The 25,514-nt window shown below is 39.1% G+C and overlaps 1 protein-coding gene across 1 annotated transcript; it reads right to left on the bottom strand.

Moving 5' to 3' along the window:
* Positions 1 to 24,125: 24,125 nt before the first annotated feature.
* LOC145055625 (uncharacterized) lies at positions 24,126 to 24,503 on the bottom strand. Its single transcript, XM_079003986.1, has one exon. The coding sequence runs from the start codon at positions 24,501 to 24,503 to the stop codon at positions 24,126 to 24,128; it is 378 nt and encodes a 125-aa protein (XP_078860112.1).
* Between the last annotated feature and the right edge of the window lie 1,011 nt (positions 24,504 to 25,514).

The following is a 25,514-nucleotide window of genomic DNA, read 5'->3' as shown; positions in this document are numbered from 1 at the left end:
CATTTTTTGTTTTGCACGATTAGCTTCGGGAGACGTGTTCGTGTGTGATTAGATTGCTTCAAGATTTTTAATGAAAAACGAACAAGTTCTAATCTCAAGCCACGACTAATTTACCACTTCAACTGATTCAAGAAGATTAGGTTCCTTTAGATCGATTTTTTTTTTCAAAATCAATTTGCTTTCGACCCTTGGATGAGACTACGAAATCCTTGAAAAGACTCAAAAACATTGCAACACGGATGAAATAAATCAAAATAAAGAAAATAGAAAGGAATACTCCCGAGTTGCCTCTCGGTTAACCGCCCTTGTTTCAAGTCTTTGGCTCGACTTTGCCTTTTAGATTCACTCAATGTAGTCCGCGTGTTCCGAGCTATCAACCTTCATAGAAGACCTTTAACCTGTGGCCATTAACTTTGAACAATTTTCCAGTTTTGTTACTATTAATCTTAACTACGCCATGATAAAATACATTAGTAACAACGAACGGTCCCACCCACCGGGACCGTAACTTATCAGAAAACCATTTAAGTCGAGAGTCATAGAATAATACCTTTTCAACAATCTCAAAGGTCTTATGGGAGAGGTACTTATCATGGAATGCTTTGGTTTTGTCTTTGTAGATGCGTGAGCTCTCGAATGCTTCATTTCATATTTCCTCCAACTCTTGAATCTCTAACTTTCGGTGAACACCCACTTCATCAATCTTCATGTTTAATTTTTTGACAGCCCAGAAAGCTTTGTGCTCTAGTTCAACAGGGAGATGACAGGCTTTGCCAAACACAAGTCTATAAGGCGACATCCCAATTGGAGTTTTATATGCAGTTCGGTATGCCCAAAGATCATCTTATAATCTCAAACTCCAATCTTTGCGGTTTTGTGTTCACTGTTTTCTCAAGTATGGACTTGATTTCTCTGTATGACACTTCCACTTGTCTATTTGTTTGCGGGTGATAAGCTGTGGACACCTGATGTTGGACTCCATACTTTTTTGAGAATTGATCCAAGAGTTTTGTTGCAAAAGTGTGTGCCTCTATCACTGATCAAGGATTTTGGAGTTCCAAACCTACATAAAATGTTAGCCTTGAAAAAATCTACAACAACTTTAGCATCATCAGTTCTTGTTGCCTTTGCCTCTACCCATTTGGAAACATAGTCAACAGCCAAAAGGATGTATAAATTCCTAAAGGATAAATGAAAAGGACCCATAAAATCGATACCCCATATATCAAATATTTCACAAAACAAGATGGGGGTCAAGGGCATTTGGTTTCGGGAACTCAAAGAACCTGTCATTTGACATCTCTCACAACTTTCACAAAAAGTGTAAGAGTCATGAAAGAGTCGAGGCCAATAAAATCCACAGTCTAAAATTTTCCTGGCGGTTCTTGGAGGACCAAAATGCCCTCCTCAAGCATAACTATGAAAAAAGTTAAGGATAGATTGTACCTCATGTTCTTCAACACATCTTCTTATTACCTGATCTGCATAATGTTTCCAAAGGTACGGGTCATCCCAAATGTACCTTCTCGCATCTTTCTTGATCTTATCTCTCTGTGACCTCGTGAGATCGGGTAGGAACTTTCCCATGACCATGAAGTTGCATATATCCGCATACCAAAGTGGTGTTTGGATAGCAAACAAATGCTCGTCTGGGAATGTGTCATGGATGGGAGTCGCATCTTCGGGTTGGACTATTCGGCTCAAATGATCGGTGACTAGGTTCTCTTTCCCGATCTTATCTTTGATCTAAATATCGAACTCTTGCATAAGCAGCATCCACCGTATTAACATCGACTTCAAATATTTCTTGGTAAGTAAGTGCTTTATGGCTGCGTGGTTCGAATATATGATCACTTTAGTTCCAAGGAGGTATTGCCGGAACTTCTCTAGTGCAGAAATAATATCAAGCAACTCTTTTTCTGTTGTGGTGTAGTTTCTATGTGCACTATCAAGGGTCTTTGATGCATAGTAGATGACATGATGTGCTTGATCCACCTTTTGACCCAATACTGCCCCAATAGTCATGTTGCTCGCGTCACATATGATCTCAAACGGGAGATCCCAATTAGGTGGTTGGATGATTCGAGCGGAGGTGAGTAAATCCTTCAAATGATCAAAAGCCTCCTTGCATGGTTGGGTGAACTCAAATTCAACATCTTTTTGGAGTAGTTGAGACATCGACACCGTGATCTTTGAAAAATCTTTGATGAACCGCCGATAGAAACCTGTATGACCAAGAAACGAACAAACTTCCCGAACATTTGTCGGGTAAGGAAGAGTTTTGATAACATCTATCTTGGCTTTGTCAACTTCCAATCCTTTTTGGGACACAATATGACCTAAGATTAATCCTTTGTCCACCATGAATATGATGGGTTTTGAGCATTCTAACACTCCTAAGGTGTACATGCAACCCTAGAAACCTTGGATCTATGTTTTACTAAGATACATGCAAATTTGCTTTTCCCAGGTTCTCAACCTAACAAGCATGGCATGGGGTACTTTGAAACATAAAAGCTAGTAGAGTTACATACCTTTTTGATAGTGGTTGATTTCTTGGAGTTTGAAAGCCTAACACCAATAATGTGGATGCCTCAAAGGGAAGTCACAAATCACCACAAACCTTAGAAACTTGAGAGAATAGTAGAATACTTCTTGAAATCGGCCCACCCTTGCTCTCACACACACTAGTGCCATTTCAAATGCCAAGGACTCCTTTTTATAGTGTGGTGGATTAGGGTTACATCCATGTAGACTCTAATACCCATGACCTTTCATTTCCATGAGATCCATGGGTTAAAGCTCCATGGACTATCCATGGACTTACCATGCAAGCCTAGCCCATTCTAAATAAGCATTAGCCCACACTATATAAATTCAAGAGTCCATATTTAATTAGTCACAATTTTGATCCCTAATTTAATTCTAAATTAATTTTAGATCAATACTAATTAAATAATATGATTTCATATTAATATATTAGAACTTAAAATATATTAATAAATCATAACTTATACAATTCTCAAAAGATTATCCATATAAATTGTTCGGGTGAAGTGCAACCCAAATGGACCATGCCGGGTCGGGTCAAGTATATCTCAAATATAGTTATGGACTTAGACAGTAGACACCTTATCCAACAGTCTCCCACTTGGATAAGTCTAACAACTATAGTTGCAGTTATGAATTTAGGAACCGACTGGCAATCATAGCTCTTAAAACTCTGTTGAACTATGAAGCGCCATTTTAGATAAGGGATCATATAATCCTCTATTCTAGATATCAGCCGGAAAAATACATGGAACAATGTCTTACTTATTGTCCAGCAGATTGTTTCCTGATTTCCGATTTGTTTGACATATAACTTAATTAACACATCAACTTAGTTCTGATCGGGCTTGGTACATAGGTCACAACAAAATCATCGAGGGGCCCTAATATCGCTTCTAATCCAAGAAGGAACAGATAAACTTCGACTCATATGCTTGTTCTACTACTTGTTGAATCATACACAAAGGCACGTTTTATAACATTGAGTTACCAATGAGTTTTTGTACAATCAATGTAACCAACTCATAGTCAACAACTCATATCTCTAGGTTTGAAGACTTATATGATATTACTGTCTCACGATCACTCGAGATAAATTCCATGACGTGATACAAGTGAGCGTGGGTTGAATCCAATACTCAGAACTTATGAGCACTCATGAGTGTTGTAGCAACTCTTGCTATGTCCAACATCTTAGACATCTACAAGCCAACTCATGACAGTCTTGATTCATATCTACTTCCAACATATGACCGACTATGGAGAATTTGAATAATATGATATACCACAACATAATTATTCTGGAAGTCAAAACATGCAAAATGAAATGATAGTAAACGATTGGCAGAAGCTAGCAACACTTATACTTATAAATAAACAACATCTTTTATTTATCATCAAATGTCAATTACGATTTACACATTTCAAAAGCTATCTAATTACTAAAACTAATATCATCCTTCAGCCCTATGTGCCTCGCATGGTTGAGATGCTTAACCCTACTTAGTCCCTTCGAGAGGGGATCTGCTGGGTTCTCATCCGATGATACCCTCTTTACCGCTAGGAGTCCTTCTTCTATTTGATGTCTGATGAAATGGTATTTTCTGTCGATGTGCCTGGATCTTCCGTGATCCCTTGGTTCCTTGGCTAAGGAAACTACACTGTCATTATCACAGAAAATCTCCATAGGCTCCTTTATAGTTGGTATAACTCCAAGGTCTCCAATGAAGTTATTTAGCCATATAGCCTCCTTTGTTGCCTCGCTTGCCGTTATATACTCTGATTCGCAAGTTGAATCAGCTACTATCTCCTGCTTGGAAATTTTCCAAGTAACTGCTCCTCTGTTTAAGGTAAAGACCCAGCCTGACTGAGAGCGGAAATTATCCCTATCAGTCTGGAAGCTAGCATCACTATACCCTAGTACTCTCAAGTCATCACTCCCACCGAGGGTAAGGACCCAGTCCTTAGTCCTCCGCAGGTACTTGAGAATGTTCTTTACCGCAGTCCAGTGAGCCTTACCAGGGTTCCCCTAATATCTGCTGACCATGCTCAATGCAAAGGCCACATCCGGGCGAGTACAAGTCATAGCATACATGATCGAGCCTACAACGGAAGAATATGGTACTCGACTCATCTCAGCTATCTCATCCTCTATACTCGGGCTCTGAGTCTTACTCAGTCCGACGTTACTCTGGATCGGTAACTCACCTTTCTTGGAGTTCTACATGTTGAACCTTTTCAACACTTTATCCACATTGGTGCTTTGACTAAGTCCAATTTGTCTCTTACTCCATTCTCTCAAAATTCTTATCCCTAGGATATAGGCAGCTTATCAAGCATGCAAGGTCATAAATTTGGAAACTTTATGACTCCTAATGACATCTTGACCTTGGATCTGCATTTGGACATATAAAGTCATTATATTAAGCACTTTATATGAAGAAAATGAAGTTTGGGAACTATGCCCCACGTACCTCGGAGTACGCCCAATATACGTAATCAACAACTCGATATTGGTTAACGGAGGAGTACGACCAGCGTACCTCCAGAGTATGCCCTGCGTACGCTCACTATGTTGAATCGGTTTGGGTTGACTCAGTTGACTTATGGATTTTTGACCAGTTTGACCTTGGAATCTGATTCTTCTTGACCTTGTTGACCTTGGACAAAGTTTGAATTAGGTTAAACTTGAGGTTTTGGATCGATGATTGACATTTTATATGGTTTTGATGTTAGTGGATCCACGGGAGCAAGCAATATAGCAGGGATCGGATAGCAGTATTCTCGGGTTTCTTCAATTCAGGTGAGTTTCGCCTCAATGTACCATGGGCTGAAGGTATCAATGCCGACCTACTAGTTTTTGGTTAACTGTTAGTAGAGGGACGTCATGTGGACTATATATAGTCACGTCAGATAGACTGAGGATTTTTGATCTAGGCTCTTTTACATGTTCCTTGTTTGGTTATGGTTCAAGGGTAAGATCATCTGTCCGGGTAACTATCTCACCTCTGATTATACACGGTCAGGCATTTCTTAGATTGTTACAACTTAGTACAACATGGTGCTATGGTGATCGCTTCGATTTGTATTACGGTATCGAGTATTCTTGTAACATACATAACCCTAAGGTACAAAAAAATTCATTCTTTTATTTTGCATTATGAGGGTCCTCATGACGTGAGAACTCGGGGAGCATGTCGTTTATGACCATTGACCTATTGACCCGCAGTTTTGGAAACTCACGACGTGAAGCATAAGGTCTCACGATGTGAGAGTAGCTTAATGACCACAAAACCTAATTTTTGGGTATTTAAGTGGATGAGAGGCTAGGGTTATCCATCCTCAACCTTTCTCACCCTCTAAGCCTCTAGAAAACTCTAATCTCGATCCTCTTAAAGTTCTTAGGCATTTTTGAGATCCTTGAAGCATTCTTTGGTGGTTTATGTCTACTTGAAGTGAAAGAAGACCTTATACATCCAAATTCTATGAGGTTCACTCAAACTCCAAAGACAACAAGATTGGGACTAAAAAGCTCATAAAATAACCTAACTCAAGATCTAAAGCTGCAATGATCAAGGTTAAGACATTATACGTCCACAAGGTCATAAAACGAGATAGAGATGCTAGATCCAAGCCAAAACCAATCTTCGAAAACACTAGATGGACTCCTTCTTCTAGGTTTTTGAGCCCCAGCTATCGTCACGTTGTGGCCAGGACCTCACAACATCGTGATGGTTCATGGATGCGTGTTTTCCTAAACCTGGCTGCCACATCATTGTCATTCCACCACCACGTACTAGCATAGATCAAAATTCCAAAACTTAATTAATTAAACTAAATGTAGAAGAACCATACTAGGAAATAGGTGTTACATAGAGATTTGATTATAGCAAGGATTGGAATATTCAAGTGGTATTGCCATCGAGATTTCACTTTGGGTTTACTTGATAGTCGTTTCTAGCAATCTTTTAGTGATGTTTTTTTGATTTAGTTTATTGATTATGGTGTAAAAACCTTTACTTTCACTAGATGTAGATGAACCCTAGTTGATATGATTTGATTTCGTTAGTTGGATTATGTGAGTTTCATTAACACTTGTGTTCGATTGACTGTTCACCTTTCATGTTAAAGTCATGATTTTTGTTGCCTATTGTTGAATTATTTGTAGTTATGAGGACAATTTTAATTACATTAACTTGAATCTTTATTAAGTTATGGTCATTAAAATGTTAGGACTAGAGATTGATCAAATCCTATTGTAAGGTGTTATTAATCGGTGACTTGACTGTGTTAGAGAGTCATAGATATCCACACTATACGTTGATTTATTGTCATAATAATTGATAAGAATCGCTAGATCATATCGTTCGTAGTTCGAATTTATTTAATTAATTATGTGTTCACTAATTGTATTATCTTTGTGTCAGTTGTTCATTAATTATTAGTATTAGGAAATCCGACCAAGATAACTAGTCAAATTACAATTCAGTAATCAACTCATTAATCCCTTGCACTTCTAATAAATCAAACATAGAAATTTAGGGGGGGGGGGGGGGGGGGTGATTCATTTTCTAGTAGAAGTACTTCTTATCTATTGTTTTAATTTTGTTTTTACTTCATTTGTTTAATTGAGCATTCGAACTAGTTTAATTTAGTTTAAACAAAACCCCCTATTTTACTTTAGTGTTATTAATTTAATTAGACTTTGAATTATTTGATCTAAACTATTCCCGTGTGTATTAGTTTAGAAGTGGTAAATTAGGATTTATAAATTTAAAATAAACACAACATATATAGATGTTATATATGTACTATCATCACAGATAGATAACTTAATCCTAGAATACCCTTGAAACGAAAACTAATGTAAAATATATTACTTTGAATTATATATATGAGGATGACATGGTATCGTTGAGGAAGAAGGAAAAATATTTACTACCTTGCATTAACACAAGATGAAATATATCACAATATAATGTAAATGGAAGTTATTGATCACAAAGGACGTTCAGGTAAAAGAGTACATACACCTAACATGGCCTTATGTTATGATGGATTTACCGTCTCAATTATCTGAGTAATTTTTTTTTTAATTTTGAACCTAAATTAGATTGCAAGTTCTTCACCAAACTCCTGGTATTGTAATTTTACCTTGGTTCCTATATAAGGTTCCCATTTCTAGGACCTACAAAGGTGAAGATAGAATACAATAGCTCTTAGGAGCTTACTGATATTAGTGAATAGTAGTTAGGGTAACTTGTTTTATTAAAGAACAATAGCAAAGAAATAAGCAAACCTAACTTTCTATTTTATCGAGAAACATACACAAAGTTATTTGGATGTACTTAATATAGATTAAAATCTATCAAACACATATACATGTATGTAATCCATTTTTATAGAATGTAGGTTGAAGAATTTTTCATTCTCGAAAGTTTTTTTTGTCTCCATGCAATCCCTTATAACTTTTCTTATCCTTTTACTTCGAATTTTAGCAAATTTATCATTGAAAGTGTAATATGCTTCCAATTTCAATTGAATCCATACCATTAGTTCAGTATTGGTGTTCTCATAGATTAAATACTAAAAGATCTAACTAACACAACAATGAAAAAGTCAACTTATGTTTGTTGTACTCCTTTAAAATAGATTGTAGCAACTCATCATCCTTCTAGGTACCCCATCCAAACATTTAAAAATACAATTTGTAAAAAAGTGAGAATCATTAAAAACTAAGACATTCACCTTAGCGAAATAAGTGTTTCAAGGTTAAATCATTGCCGACACGTAATATTTTCATAAATCAAATAACTCTTCTATATATATATATATATATATATATATATATATATATATATATATATATATATATATATATATATATATATATATATAACCTTGAAACAACACATAATAATTTAAAAGGATACTATGATGGTAATCCTTAACCGGAATAGGGAGCCATTACCCCTAGCCTTGATGGCTCAATAGAATACTATGTTTGTAATTCGTTCCTAGGGCAAGGGAGCCACCACCCCAAGCCCAAACAAGGGGGGGGGAAGTTAATTTGTACTTGTACACACGAGAAGTACGTAGAAATATACTCACATCAACTCACATGTCAAGGGGGGGGGGGGGGGGGGGGGGGGTCCCAAGGACATAATCATACAAGTCTCCCATCCAATTATGTGTAACGTCGTGATTTTACTTAAACTTACACGTTAATTTTTTCAAAACTGTTAGCAAATATTTTAGTGAAAGACTTGAAATAATATTATATTTCAAAAAGAAACCTTCTATTAAAACCTCAACATCACTTTCATGACAAAACTCCAAGAAAACATTATTCAAATGTTTATAGGTCCAATGACAAAGTAAATTCCGTATGTTCCAACAAGGTATCAGCTACTAAAGAAACACATTAAACATTAAACTACCCAAAATTATCCCAAAATCACAACCAGTCTCCTATGGCACTTGAACCGGCAAGGAAAAGATAACAAGAAACAAGTGTAAAAAAAATGCTCCATGAGTCAATCATATATACATCGTTAAAGTGAAAACATAAAAAAACCCTTGACAGTTCAAGCACATAAAATATTTCAACTTCGCACATTGAATTCACCACATATAACAATTATCCATCTCTAATGTATATTAAGTATTATTCATTACAACTATTCTTTATTTTGTGTCGTAATTAATTCTTATTACTTGTTCATCGTTAACATCACTTACTATTGCTATTACGGGTCAGCTTTTCTCACCGCTAACCCGAAAAGGAATAACCTCGTTTGCTACTAACGTGATCAGCTCGACCCAATGGACTAAGTGAGGTGTGTCTCTCACCCATAACATTGTATCCAATTCAATGTGTTCACTACTTCGACGATTCAAGTACAAGTACTATGTGTTTTTGTTCGAGAATGGTAATTTTGGTATCATCTAGCCACGAGATACCTCCCACTCATACGTGAGGCGTGTACTAGCATTGCCATATTGCCAACATCACCCCAATCCAAATATCTATGGACCATGTATCGTTATGGTCATCTAGAAAACCACTCGACTCTGCCAATGGATTAAGCTCTTGTATCTAAGGTATGTTTCAACCTATAGGCCACAACACAATCCGGATAGGTTATACACCTAATTCAGGTTACTACTTTTGCCCCTATAAGCAGACCCGATTTAGGGCCAGTGCAATATGGACAATGGAACAGGGCCCAAAATTTTAAGGGCCCCATTTTTTTAATAGTATATCGGTTCAGCCCGAAGCAATCCAACATCATCGGAATTTCCGATTTGGAAATCAGCGTCAAAGCAAAGCCAACAATGATCGATCATTCGTTCAATACATCATCGATTTATCGTGTTCGTTTTCTTTTTTAAAAAAAATCAATCGCAACAATCAACAAATACAAATTAGTCGAATCAGGGCAGGGAAACGAAAGGGCAGCGCCAGCGTGCAGCAATCAACGATTCATCGTTCATCGAATCATCATCCATCCTCCATTGAATATCGATACAACAGATTCTAGGTGAGGGTCGATCATAATTAGAGTCTTAGACAATTAGAAAATTATCCATTTATGATTTGTCTTGTATTCCTGTTATCACTTCGTCAATAACAGTGATTCTTCATTCTTGATTCTTGGTTCTGCTAATGTAATAGATTATGAGAAATTAAGGAATAAGGAATAAGGAATTAAGGATTATGATTTTGTAAATTATAATTCTCAATTCAATTTCATACTTAAATCGGTTTAATATTTGAATAAATTAAATAATAAATAAATTATCAATTTTTCAGATTCATGGTATGTTTAATTGTGTAATTGTTTAGCTGATTATCTTTTAACTGTTTAATTTTTCAGATTCTTGAATGTTATTCATGAATGTTTAATTGTTTATCATTATGTCGTATTGTCATTATGTCATATTATCAAATTGAAATCTGATTGAATGATTCACAATTTTTAATGAACTCATTGACTGATTTTGGAATAGATTATTAGAAACAGAAATTAAATTATGAGATTATATTTATTGTATAATTGTTTATCAAAAATTTAGAATTCAGAAACCATAGTGTTTAAGGAATCAAATTATATTTATTGTTTGTAAAATTGTAGAGATGAAGTCTAAACAACCATTTGGTAGAAAAAACATAAAAAAAAGAAAACTAGATGAAGAAAAGAGAAAAGCTGACGTCGATGCTCTAGATAAGTTTATCCATAGACAACCTATTGAAGAGCATGTTGAGGAGCACATTGAAGAGCGTGTTGAAGAGCAAGAGCATATAGAAGTAAAAGAGGCAAAAGAGCAAGAGCCCGTTAAAGAGCTTGTTGATATATATGATACAAGAAGGTGTGAAAAACTTAAGTCTAATGAGATTAAAATTTTGGTTCAGAAAGGTCCTAAAAGAGATAATAGTATTATGTATGGTCCCTATGATAAATTTTGTAGATGGTTTTCTGCATCTTTATATACAAGAACTTTAGCAAATTTGGAGAAGTGTGATAGAGAATAGCTAGTATATTCGAAAGTGCTAGATAGGGTATTTTGTTTCTATTGTAAAGTGTTTAGAAAAAGGATTTCAAAAAGTAAATTGGATGGTGAAAGTTATGCAGATTAGCACCATGTTACCACTAGGGTTAAGGAACATGAGATTTCATTGGATCGTCTTACAAATAGGAATAAGTGGTTTGATATGCGTAAAAGATTGAACTTGAATGAAACAAATGGTAAAGTTAAATATGAGAAATGAAAGAAAGAAAGAGATTACTGGAAACAAGTCATTTTGAGAATCATTGCAGTAGTGAAGTTTCTTGCTAAACATAATTTAGCATTTCGTGGATCCAATGAAAAGTTGTATGAAAAAGGTAACTATAAATTGTAGTTTTTTGTTCTAATTCCACCAAATACCTTTTTGTTAATTATTATGACTGATTTCAGTTCTTATTTGTTAATTGTATTTAATAGGTAACAAAAAGTTTTTGGGTGTCATTAAAATGTTGGAAGAGTTTGACCCGGTTATCAAAGAGCATGTGCGGCGGATCACAAGTGATGGGCTTCATATGCATTATCTTGACCACTTAATCCAAAATGAACTAATATCTTTGCTAGCTCAACAAATTAAATGAGAACTTATCAAGAAGACAAAGGAAAAAAATTACTATTCAATCATACTTGATTGTACTCCCGATTCAAGTCACCAGGAATAGATGACTATAGTAGTAAGATACTTAACGTTATCATATAATTATGTTACTGTCGAGGAGTCTTTTTTAGGTTTTTTGTTTTATATCATTTGATATTTGTTTATTTTGAGACTTTTGGAAAATACCTTCTAAATGATATAATTATTTATAAAATACACTTATTTTTATTATTTATTTAATTAAATAAATCTTATCAAAAAAGCCAAAAAAATATTAATATCGAAATAAAACTACTATACAGAAGAAAAGATTATTAAATATAGAAATATGGGCAAACTGTAAATGAAAAGTGAAACTTTAGGTTTACTAAAATCATATCCTTTTTATATCTAATTATTATTATTTTATTATATTATTTTTCAACATCATTGGATTATTTTTAAATTTTTAATTGACTACATAGTATATAATAAATAGTTAACATAGTTCATCTTTATAACAACTAATTCATTTTATTTTATATGATTAATCATATTTTATTTTTTAATATATTTTATTTTTAAGTATTTAAACTACAGGTACCCCGACGTTGCGGTGAAAATAAGATGGTATATGAGAAAGGCACCATGGGTTGGTTAGAGGCAGACCACAACCTATTTAGGCGCACTACAGTGTAGTAAACATAACACCATGATGCAATTTCAAGAACAAAAGACGGGTTATTACCTATTAAGAGCTCATTTTCGATAATTTCACCTGAAATTGGTTGGAGAACTTAGAGAAGGCGATTTTGATGCCAAAATCACGCCGAAGGGAGATAGAGAAGGAGCATCACAATGATTAACCTCCTTTAAGTCTTAAGTTAAAAATTTCTCCTCCAAATTACGTTTTAAACTAAATTAGTAAAATTATGAGATTGGTTATAATGGTTGAATTAATCAACATATAGCTTATTTTTGTTATTAAGAGTTTTTAGAAGCTTTATTCAAGCTTTGGAAGTGATTTCCATAGTGAAATCCATCCATGGAGGGCTAGGGTTTGAAACCCTAACTATTGAGATTAGTGAATTGAGGTATTCGAGATTAAAGTCTAATGAATTAGTTAGTATGGGATGCTTAATTCATTGGGTAGAATAAATTTAGAGATAAAAGAAGAAATATGAGAATTATGATCAATTAAGTGACCATTTTGATATAGAGAGATATTAAGATCTTAATAGACCAAGAAAAGTTCTAAGGACTTGATATGTGTAAAAATAGACCTCGAGCAAAAATGATGGATCAAGATGCATCAATCGAAGAAAGGAGCCAAGGGTAGTCAGTTTTCGCTAACTAACAAGGTGAGTTATAATCATCTCTCTCATAGAATTATGTATGTGTGTTTATATGCTAGTGTAACACCGTAAAAATTAAAACAATTTTTCACATTTTCAAAGGACATTTTCCAAACACATTTATTAATAAAATATCATTGTATCATATCTTTGTTTCACAAAAACATTTCCCAAGATCGAAATACATAAAAACCCCTGTGTGTGTACGAATCATGCCGACGCCTTCCCGCGATCATCACTGGTACCTGAAACACATAACACATAACACTATAAGCATAAAGCTTAGTGAGTTCCCCAAAATACCACTCTAACACATATATTAGCCACTCAAGGCTATAACTCTACCGACCCTCTGGTCAGTGTGTCTCAGTGGGACCCTCCAGTCCCAACTCTCTGTGGGCTCTCTAGCCCTCACTCTATGGACCCACTGGTCCTATCTCTGGAAACTCTGAATCATGCATATCACATATCATAATAACACACATAAGTAGCATACAAATACACTGGCACATAACTCAGCAGTATACTAGCACATAACTCTGTTACCACTCTAGGTAAGTATAGTGAGAAGACTCACCTCAAATGTCTCGGTAAATCTCTAACTCGGTAGCAATACGGTCTAGCCTCCGCCTAATTACATAAAGTAAAATACTCTCATAAATATAACTCTAGAGACTAGACTCAACCCTCTCTTGACACGAAGACTCCATTGTTGACCAACCCTCAAAGTCAACAAAGTCAACGGTCAGACTTTGACCCGACTCGCCGAGTGCACTTAGGTGACTCGACGAGTCTATGCGTGTCCACTATCCCTCTAGTACTGCATGACACGTCGAGTCTTTCCCCTGCTCGACGGGTTACACCTGACATGAATCGCAGGGCCACCCCGACTCAACTCGCCGAGTCCCATTATGAACTCGGCGAGTTCCGCCTTGAACTCTAGTCCTCTAATTCCTTCGGACTCACTGAGTCATTCCCCCAACTCGGCAAGTACTCGCTGAGTGAACTATGGGGAAACCGTAACCCTACTCGCCGAGTCTGCTCTTGGTAATCGGCGAGTTCATGCCATGCTCAAGCTCAAATGAGATCCTGAGGTTAGATCCGTTCCTCTAACTCATAGATCTGGCCTCCTTAAGCAATATAAATATGTAAAGTTTGGATCTTGATGCCCATGCAAAGACCCAATGGCTTTATTTGAAGAAATGGCCTCAATATGCCACCCTAAGCTTATAACTCTCCATGACACCCATAAAGATCAAGAAGTTAAGGTCTCTGGACCTCTTTGGATCTAGATTTGAAGCCTCAACACAAGAAGGGACCAATTGCTTCACAAATCATACTCAAAAAGAGGCTAGAAACCCTAACTCTCAAAGCTTGCACCAAAACTGAAAAGGGATCGAATATATACCTCAAGATGAAGTCCCTAAGCTCTGAAATCCACAGATTAGCACCCTCTTCAGTTTCCTCTTGCCTTGGTCACCTTCTTCTTGCAAAATCACCCACACAAGGATTAAAAAATGGCTTCCTTTTTCTCTTAAAACGTTCACACACTCTGGGGTTTCTCTCTATCAACTGGTAGCCGCAAATGAAGGCCATAAGGGCCTTTAAATAGGTCTCAAACCCCGGATATTAGGGTTTCATTAAACAACATGGACTCACCGAGTCCACTAGTCGATTCGCCGAGTCCGGTCATTAACCCGGATGGAAAATCGCGACACTACTCAGCGGGTCTAAGCATCAACTCGCCGAGTCCATCCCAAAATCTCCAAAAATGAATGAATAAATAATGTACCTGGAAATCCGGATGTTACAATTCTCCTCCACTAGAATCAGAATTTGCCCTCGAAGTCTCTTTCCACAAATCACTCTGGATGCTGCTCGTGCATCTCCAACTCCGGCTCCCAGGTCATCTCGGAACCCTTACGATGTTGCCACTGGACCTGAACCTATGACACCTCCTTGTTTCTCAAAGTCTTGTCCCTTCTATCCCGAATCGCGACCGGCCTCTCAACATAGTTCAAGCTTGCATCCACCTGAATGTCCTTTAATGGAACCACTGCCGACTCATCAGTGATGCACTTTCTCAGCTGAGACACGTGGAAGGTATTGTGAATATGACTCAACTTCGCAGGTAGCTCCAAATGGTATGCTACCCTGCCCACCCTGGCGGTCACCCTGAAAGGACCAATATACCGAGGCCCCAACTTGCCTCTCTTCCTGAATCGGATCACTCCTTTCCAAGGAGATACCTTCAGGAGTACGAAGTCACCAACTTGGAACTCGAGCTCCGAGCGATGCCTTTCTGCGTAGCTCTTCTGACGACTGTGAGTCGTCAGTAACCTCTGCCGAACCTGCTGAATCTGCTCAGTCGTCTGAAGTACTATCTTTGTACTACCTATCACACGCTGACCGACCTCACCCCAACAAATGGGAGTCCGACACCTCCTCCCATACAACAGCTCAAAGTGTGGCATACCAATGCTCGAATGATGGCTGTTGTTATAGGATAACACACCCAAAGGAAAAAATGAGTCCCAACTCCCTCCAAAGTCCATTACACAAGTCCGAAGCATGTCCTCAAGTGTCTGAATCGTCTGCTCGCTCTGCCCGTCAGTCTGTGGGTGGTATGCGGTGCCAAAATGCAGCCTCGTGTCCAACTTCTCATTAAATTTCTTCCAGAATCTGGAAGTGAAATGCACATCTCAATCTAAGATGATTGAGATCGGCACCCCATGCCGTGATACCACCTCTTTCACGTACAACTCTGCCAACCTCTCAGCGGAAGAGATCTCACTGATAACAAGGAAGTGAGCGCTCTTCGTTAAACTGTCCACAATCACCCAAATTGCATCGACGCCCATAGCAGTCCTCGACAATTTGGTGATAAAATCTATAGCAATCTGTTCCCACTTCCACTTGGGAACCTCCAACGGCTGCAACCTACCATGCGGTCTCTGGTGCTCGGCCTTAATCCTACAACAGGTCAAACACCTCTCAACGAACCATGCAACATCCCTCTTCATACAGGGCCACCAATACTCTTTCTTCAAGTCCAAATACATCTTAGTGGCCCCGGGATGGATCGAAAACTTCGATCTATGCGTCTCCTCCATCAAAATGGTACGCGTTCCACCCACAAACGACACCCAAACCCGTCCCTGAAAGGTCATAAGCCCTCGGCTATCGGTGACGAACTCCGATACCTGCCCGATAACCCGCTCCCTCCTACGGTTCTCTGGTCTCAGGGCCTCAGCCTGGGCCCCTCGAGTGGCATCAAATACTGGGGTCATCACTACCAGCCTCATACAAACATCTCGTATTGGGGTGCTCTCCGCCCTACGACTCAGGGCATCGACTACAACGTTAGCCTTGCCTAGGTGGTACAGGATCTCGCAATCGTAATCATTCACCACATCCAACCATCTCCCCTGGCGCATGTTCAGGTTGGGCTGATCCATCAAATACTTTAGGCTCTTGTGGTCCGTGTATATGGTACACCGAACCCCATACAGATAGTGACGCCAGATCTTGAGGGTGAACACCACTGCCCCTAACTCGAGATCGTGGGTGGGATACCTCATATCATAAGGCTGTTGGATTAGTGTCTAAGTCCATAACTATTTTGGTATGTACTTGACCCGATGGTGCATGGTCCTTTTGGGTTGCCTTCACCAAAGCAACTTGAATGGAGAAATATATAGAGAGAGAGGATAATATGATTTATTAATATGTTATAAGAATAATATATTAAAGGAGAAATCATATTTTTCAATAATTAATTAAGAATTAATTTTGTGATCAAATGTAATTAATTAAACTAGAGGGGCTGATTTGTAATTATGTGATAGTTACAAAATAAGGTAAGGGTTATCTTATATGGTGGACGAATTTAAGGTTGGAAAGCCTTAGAATTCGAGTATGATAAGGATTCAAGGATTATCTTATTGGTTGCTTAATGGATAATCAACTAGATAAGGATAATGACTGAAACCCTATCTCTACACCTATATAAACAACCCCAAGGTCATGAATTCGTCCAACCCTTCCCAAGAAGTCCTAAGGACGAATTCTAACCTCCCTCCTCTCTCTTTATACCTTCTCCACTTGCTTATGGTGTTTGTAAGCCATTAGAGGAGTGACACTTGTGACTCTAAGCCTTCCAAGGTCAATTCAAGGAGGAATTGGATTGTTATTGCTATATAACAATCAAGGTATGTTCTTAAACCTATTTACATGTGAATTATGATTTCCATATGCTAGAATTAGGGTTCAAAGTCTTGGATTCAAAGTATGTACAATAGAGAAACCTAGATCCAAGCTTTAGGGTTTGTATGAGCACATAGGATGTCTTATGACCAAAACCCATCAAAGGCTTCAGCTGCCTCGATGCGTATGCTATCACATGTCCCCTATGCATAAGCACCACTCCCAACCCTTATATCGACGCGTCACAATACACTACGAAGTCCTCCATCCCCTCCGGAAGGGCTAACACCGGGGCTTCGCATAGTCTCTGGCGAAGTGTCTAGAAGGAGGCCTGCTGCTCTGGGCCCCAAGAAAAAGCAACACCCTTCCGGGTCAACTTGGTGAGTGACACAAAGATCTTGGAGAAATCCTTGATGAATCTCCTATAATAGCCAGCCAACCCTAGGAAACTCCTGATCTCGGTGGGGGATCTCGGCACCTCCCAACTCATCACTGCCTCGATCTTGGCCGGATCGACCAATATCCCATTCAGGTTAACGAGGTGCCCAAGGAACTGGACCTCCCGTAACCAGAAATCACACTTCGAGAATTTGGCGTAAAGCCTCTCCGATCTTAGAACTCCAAGGATCTCTCTCAAGTGCTCCTCATGCTGCTCTCTGGATTTCGAATACACCAATATATCATCGATGAACACGATCACTGAGCGGTCCAACATCGGCCTGCACACTCTGTTCATGAGATCCATGAACGCCGTCGGTGCATTGGTGAGACCGAAAGGCATCACCACGAACTCGTAATGCCCGTAACGAGTCCTGAATGCTGTCTTCTGGATATCCTCATCTCGCACCCTCATCTGATGATATCCAGACCTCAAGTCAATCTTGGAGAATCAAGATGCTCCCTGCAATTGATCGAACAGATCGTCGATCCTCGGAAATGGGTAATGGTTCTTGACCGTCAACTTGTTCAACTCCCGGTAATCAATGCACATCAGGTGTGAACCATCATTTTTCTTGACAAAGAGGATAGGCGCTCCCCACGGCGAACTGCTCGGCCGAATAAACGCCTTCCCCAGCAGCTCCTGAAGCTGCGAGGATAATTCCTGCATCTCTGGAGGTGCAAGGCGATAGGGCGCCTTGGCGATAGGTGCTGCCCCCGGAACCAAATCGATACGAAACTCTACCCGCCTCTCAGGAGGCACGCCCGGAAAGTCCTTCGGGAAAACATCTGGGAACTCTCGCACTATTGGAACCTCATCAACTGTCCTCGGCCTCCCTGAATCAACCCTCGTATCCATCACATACGCCACAAACCCACTACAGCTCTGCTGTAGACTCTATCTCGCTCTAGTAGCTGAATAAAATGCTGACCCAGATCGTGTACCCTCGCTGTACACCGTAAGAACTCCCCCACCGGGGTCTCGTATAGTCACCAGCTGTCTCTCGCAGTCGGTGATCGCTCCAAATTTTCTCAACAAGTCCATGCCCACGATGACACAGACATCTCCGATCGCAATAGGAACTAATTCAATCGGAAACTCAACGCCGAAAATTTCGAGTACACACCCGCGGATCACCTCGTTGGCATACACCGCCCTCTCGTCAGCTATGGAAACTCTTAGATGTCGACTCAACGCCTCTTGGCTAATACTGATGTGCCGACTAAAAGCCAAAGATACAAAAGACCGACTCACACCCGAGTCAAATAACACCAAGGCAGGTATAGAACTCACAAGAAAAGTACCAGCCACGACATCGGGCGCTGCGCGGACCTCCTCCGCGCTCAACTGAAAGGCTCTCCCTCGTGCCTTTGGTGCCTCGGCCTTCACTGGCCAGCTCTCAATAGCTCTGATAGCAGCAGGGGCAGATCCCTGAGATGCTCCCTGAGCTGTCCCTCGCAACTGTGGACACTCTGCCTTCCGGTGTCCAGTCTGGTTGCAGTGAAAGCATACTGCAAACCCCTTGGGGCAATCCTTGGCCATATGCCCCTCCTTGCCACATTTTTAGCAAGACCCCGCTCTGCACACCCCATCGTGGCTCTTGCTGGACTTGCCACAACTAAGACCCTTCTGACTCCCAGATCTCGAATCAGCGGCCTTGGCCCGCTTGGCTGCCGGCTGAGACTGAGCCGGTCGCCGATCCCTCCCCTGAGACTCAGCCTCCTCCCTAGTCTGGGTCTCTAGCTCTATCTCCCTCTTCCGGGCATTTGCCTGAAGCTCAGAAAATGTCCGGTACGTCGAGTTCGCCAAGAACTCCCATATATACCTCCTTAAAATGCTCAGATATCGGCTCATATGTGCCTGCTTAGAGGACACGTGCTCTGGGCAGAACATCGCCCGCTCATGGAACATCCTCGTAATCACTGTGACAGACTCAGTACCCTGCTTGAGGGTCAGAAACTCTTGGGCCAAACGCTCCTTCTCCACCTGGGGAACGTACTAATCTCGGAACATAGCAGTGAACCTCTCCCAAGTCACTGCAGCAAGCTCAGCAGGCAAATAATGCGTTGTCACAAACTTCCACCAGTCCTTCGCTCCCAAGCGAAGCTGGTTCAATGCGAACCGGACTCTCAAATGCTCTGGAGATGAGCAAGTGAAGAAACACCCCTCGATGTCTGAAATCCACCTCATCGCTGCAATCGGGTCCTGGGTCCCATCAAACTCCGGTGGTTTTGTGTTGCTGAACTCCCAGAACAACAACGCATCACCAGCCTGCGGTCTAGTCGCAGCTATAGCTGTAGTGGCCGCAGCAACAACAACATCAGAAAAGAGCAGTGTATCTCTCGTCAAATGTCTCTATCAGGGTGGTCTTGATAGACCCGAACATCTCTGGAATCTCAGCACGGATGGCAACAGCCACCTTATCATGAATCATTTGGCAGAGCTCCTCGTCGCTCACCCCCCATTAGTCCCTGGTCTGTGGCGTGTCCCCACCATGATGCCTCTCTGAAATACAACACAAGATATCAGAGACTCGGTCAGGTGTACACACACTCGATATCCCAATCCTACTTGATCTTTGGTACCCTAAGGATTCTTACTTGGGCTGCGCACTGACCTGGTGCCTTCGGTAGTACGGGCCCAATACTACCGACCACACCACATCAGCATTCATGCCAAGTCCTCCTCCCAGAGTCCCAAATTCCAAGCACTCTACTCTCTTAAATCATATGTTACTCACTAGCTGATCTCTCATAAGCTCCTCGCTGCTATCTAAACACTCTCAAGCATCCATAGCAGCAAAACTCCTAGACTAAGGCATCATATATCAGGCCACTCTAGTCCTAATAAGGATACATAGTCTACTCTATCATGCATAATATAGCTCATCATATAACATAACATAATATATCTCGTAATACTTATTACAAGGGTATTTTGGGAAATCACCGTTCGGGCGCTGGCTGATCGTACACACGGCTCCGCTCTGTTTGTCTCAAAACTCTTTTTTTACTCTTTTAAAATTGTTTTGTTAACAAAACTTTTCTCAAATGCTCAGTTTGAGTTCAGATACGCCCGAAGATGCATCCGAATCCTTCCAACCAAGGCTCTGATACCAACTTGTAACACCGTAAAAATTAAAACAATTTTTCACATTTTCAAAACACATTTTCCAAACACATTTATTAATAAAATCTCATTGTATCATATCTTTGTTTCACAAAAACATTTCCCAAGATCGAAATACATAAAATCCCATGTGTGTGTACGAATCATGCCGACGCCTTCCTGCGATCATCACTGGTACCTGAAACACATAACACATAACACTGTAAGCATAAAGCTTAGTGAGTTTCCCAAAATACCACTCTAACACATATATTAGCCACTCAAGGCTATAGCTCTCCTGACCCTCTGGTCAGTGTGTCTCAGTGGGACCCTCCAGTCCCAACTCTCTGTGGGCTCTCTAGCCCTCACTCTATGGACCCACTGGTCCTATCTCTGGAAACTCTGAATCATGCATATCACATATCATAATAACACACATAAGTAGCATACAAATACACTGGCACATAACTCAGCAGTATACTAGCACATAACTCTGTTACCACTCTAGGTAAGTATAGTGAGAAGACTCACCTCAAATGTCTCGGTAAATCTCTAACTCGGTAGCAATACGGTCTAGCCTCCGCCTAATTACATAAAGTAAAATACTCTCATAAATATAACTCTAGAGACTAGACTCAACCCTCTCTTGACACGAAGACTCCATTGTTGACCAACCCTCAAAGTCAACAAAGTCAACGGTCAGACTTTGACCCGACTCGCCGAGTGCACTTAGGTGACTCGACGAGTCTATGCGTGTCCACTATCCCTCTAGTACTGCATGACACGTCGAGTCTTTCCCCTGCTCGACGGGTTACACCTGACATGAATCGCAGGGCCACCCCGACTCAACTCGCCGAGTCCCATTATGAACTCGGCGAGTTCCGCCTTGAACTCTAGTCCTCTAATTCCTTCGGACTCACTGAGTCATTCCCCCAACTCGGCAAGTACTCGCTGAGTGAAATATGGGGAAACCCTAACCCTACTCGCCGAGTCTGCTCTTGGTACTCGACGAGTTCATGCCATGCTCGAGCTCAAATGAGCTCCTGAGGTCAGATCCGTTCCTCTAACTCATAGATCTGGCCTCCTTAAGCAATATAAATACGTAAAGTTTGGATCTTGATGCCCATGCAAAGACCCAATGGCTCTATTTGAAGAAATGGCCTCAATATGCCACCCTAAGCTCTTAACTCACCATGACACCCATAAAGATCAAGAAGTTAAGGTCTCTGGACCTCTTTGGATCCAGATTCGAAGCCTCAATAGAAGAAGAGACCAATTGCTTCACAAATCATACTAAAAAAGGGGGCTACAAACCCTAACTCTCAAAGCTTACACCAAAACTGAAAGGGGATCAAATATATACCTCAAGATGAAGTCCCCAAGCTCTGAAATCCACAGATTAGCACCCTCTTGAGTTTCCTCTTACCTTGGTCACCTTCTTCTTGCAAAATCACCCACACAAGGATAAAAAATGGCTTCCTTTCTCTCTCAAAACATTCACACACTCTGGGGTTTCTCTCTATCAACTGGTAGCCGCAAATGAAGGCCATAAGGGCCTTTAAATAGGTCTGAAACCCCTGATATTAGGGTTTCATTAAACAACATGGACTTGCCGAGTCCGGTCATTAACCCGGATGGAAAATCGCAACACTACTCGGCGACTCTAAGCATCAACTCGCCGAGTCCTTCCCAAAATCTCCAATAATGAATGAATAAATAATGTACTCCTTCCGTCCCAATACTATTGTCCACAGACAAAAAACACACAGATTAAAAAAAATATTAATTACCACTAACTTTATATAATAAAATGACAGTTTTGTCCTAACTTTGCATTTATTGTTCCATTAAATTTTAGAAGTGGACTATTATTTTGGGACAAACCAAAAGGAAAGATGAACTATAATTTTGGGACAGAGGGAGTACCTGGAAATCCGGATGTTATAGCTAGTGGTATTTTGTATATACCTATAACTTATTAGATGAAGAAAATGTATTGTTTTATGAATTATAACCTTCTAGATGATTATGTAAATAGATGATAGTGGTATTGTGTTAAATACCCAAGATATACAAGATATAGCTAGAATATGAATGGTATGATTAGATGTAGATGGTGTTATACTTAATTCCTACAAGACGTTAGATAAATATAGTTTATGATTATATGTTTGTAGCCATGTAAACGAGTATGTGTGTATGTTTAGGGTATGTATGTGTAGGTGAAGATAAGAGTATGTATGTGTAGTTGAAGATAGAGTATGTATGTATAATTGAGATGATTAGACCGGGTGGGTCTAAATGAAAATAGAGAGAGACAAGAGCCACAAAGAGATGGGAGTGAAGATGAGATGGGATGAAGAGCTAGGAGTAAGTATGCCCTAGATTGAGATGAGAGTAAGACATAAGAGAAAAAGGAATAAGAAGCGATGTAGAATTAGTGGAACAAGAGGAAAGAGATGAGTATGATAAGAGATGAGAAGGCATGAGTTGAGATAGAGTATGAGTCATGAAAGAAAGAACAAAGTACTAGAGTATGAATACATGAAAATAGAACAAGTATAACTCACTACTCTTGTGGTATGATGTTGTAGATTCTTTTGTGTATTGCAGGTGCAGGTAATAGCCGTTAAGTTACGACTAGAATGATCATTAGTTGCCATTAGAAATAAGGTATGTCAACCAAAATCAAGATTATAATGTCAACTAATCTATTTAACGTTTTTAAATTGAAATCCTTCTATTCTTATTCTTTACATTTCCAAGACTATTGGGTGTCGGCAACTAGTTATCACACCAAAAAGTTGTCACCTTACATGTCATGTCAATATGGTGTTATAACACCATATGGAAGAAATAAGCAACTAGTTATAATACTTCAGGTCATCATTTATTTTTTATTTTTTTTCAATTTAATTTTTTATATTTAAACAAAATTAATTAAACCAGGTTATTTAAATAAAACTATTTATTAATTAAACATAACATTTAAAAATTAAAAAAAGCATTACAACATAAAAAATATCTTTAAAAAAATACATTTTTTGCCCCTAATTTAGTCATTTTCATTTCCATCGTACATAAAATCAGCAAAATGTTCTCGAAGTTGCTTGTGTTTTCGTGTGTCTTGAATATCGATGACACTATGTAAATATTTCGTTGTATTGGGTTGAAATTGCTTGTGTCTCGACTCTGAAGTTGAATATTCTGCAATATTTCGTCATTTATCTTTAACCACCTTGTTATGAATTATGATACATGCATACATAATATCTTGTGGAACGTCTAACTAATATGGTCGTGCCACATGTTGAACTATTTGCTATTTCGACTTTAGAACTCCGAAAGCATGTTTCATATCCTTACATACTCCTTGTTTTTTTTTCTTGAAAAATTTGTCTCTTGGTTCCACTGGGTGCCGAAACGCCCTTACGAATGTGGAATTTGCCGGATATATTCCATCCCTAAGGTAAGATCCAAACTTATATTCATTTCCATTCATTGTGAAAGGATCATCTGGTGCATTTCCTGACAAAATATCATCGAATATTGGTGACCGATCAAGAACGTTCATGTCGTTGTTCAAACCCGCAACCCCTAAAAAAGCATGCCAAATCCATAAATCTTGGAAAACAACAACCTCTAATCCCAACAAAGGTGTTCCATGATGACCATTTGCGTATTGGCCTTTCCATGCCATGGGATAATTCTTTATTTTCAGCGTGTACAATCAATGCTTCCAAGCATACCCAGAAAACTGTTTAGTTCTTCACGTGCCGCATATAGTTGTTGTATATCATTCAACGAATGTTTGCATAAATAAACGTCACCGAAGGTTTCGAAAACACCTCTCGCCAATTTATACAAACTTTCTCTTGCAGTTCTCTTAGACATTCTCATATAATCATCAATCGAGTCAGGTGACTCTCTCATTTCCATAAGCTTAATTGCGGCAACACATTTCTGCAACCTGTGAATCCTCGCTTACATCTAACATCATATCTTCTTTGAAAAAATTCATACCTAAACGTATATTTAATATGTAAAAGCTATATTTGAAAGAAACAATGCATTTAAATTATATAAAAGCTATATTTGAAAGAAACAATACCTGCTTTCCAAGGCGTTGACTATCCGAACAAAAACATTTGTCCGAAAACGAAACCTTCTTTAGAAATAATGTGGCTGGTAGACATAATCATCCGCAAAATAATTGTGAACTAGACGTTTGTGCCCTTATTCACGATCTCTGTTTAACGTCGCACATCTGGTTAATAGAGGAGTTGGATTTGGTTGTAGTAGCATATTCGTGCAATACTCATACATCATAGAGACGAACATATCATCGTCATCACTATTATCAAACGAATTCATTTTTTTTAAATTATTGAAAGTTGAAATAGAGAGAAAAGGGGTTATAAAAATTAAAGATGATAGTATGTATTTATAAGTAAAGATTTTTTTGAAAAAATTATTACCGTTTTTCAACGGTCAAATGAAGAAAATTAAAAAAAAGTTATGTGTTATCGATTGTTGAAACGACAACGAAAGGCCACATAACGGGAAGGGGGAGGGGGGGGGGGTGTTCCCCCATGGTCATGACGTTTTTATGCGCCACCTCAGAAAAACGATTGTGGGTGTTGCCCACACCGAATGCTCTAAGTTTAGTTGTTAATTACATTCATAGTTTATTAAAACTCGAAGAGGATTC

Source organism: Lactuca serriola, chromosome 1 (genome assembly GCF_051521515.1).
Source record: "Lactuca serriola cultivar US96UC23 chromosome 1, Lser_US96UC23_V15, whole genome shotgun sequence".
NCBI lineage: Eukaryota > Viridiplantae > Streptophyta > Magnoliopsida > Asterales > Asteraceae > Lactuca > Lactuca serriola.
Note: the sequence above shows the minus strand (reverse complement) of the source record. Positions and strands in the feature narration are given on the sequence as shown.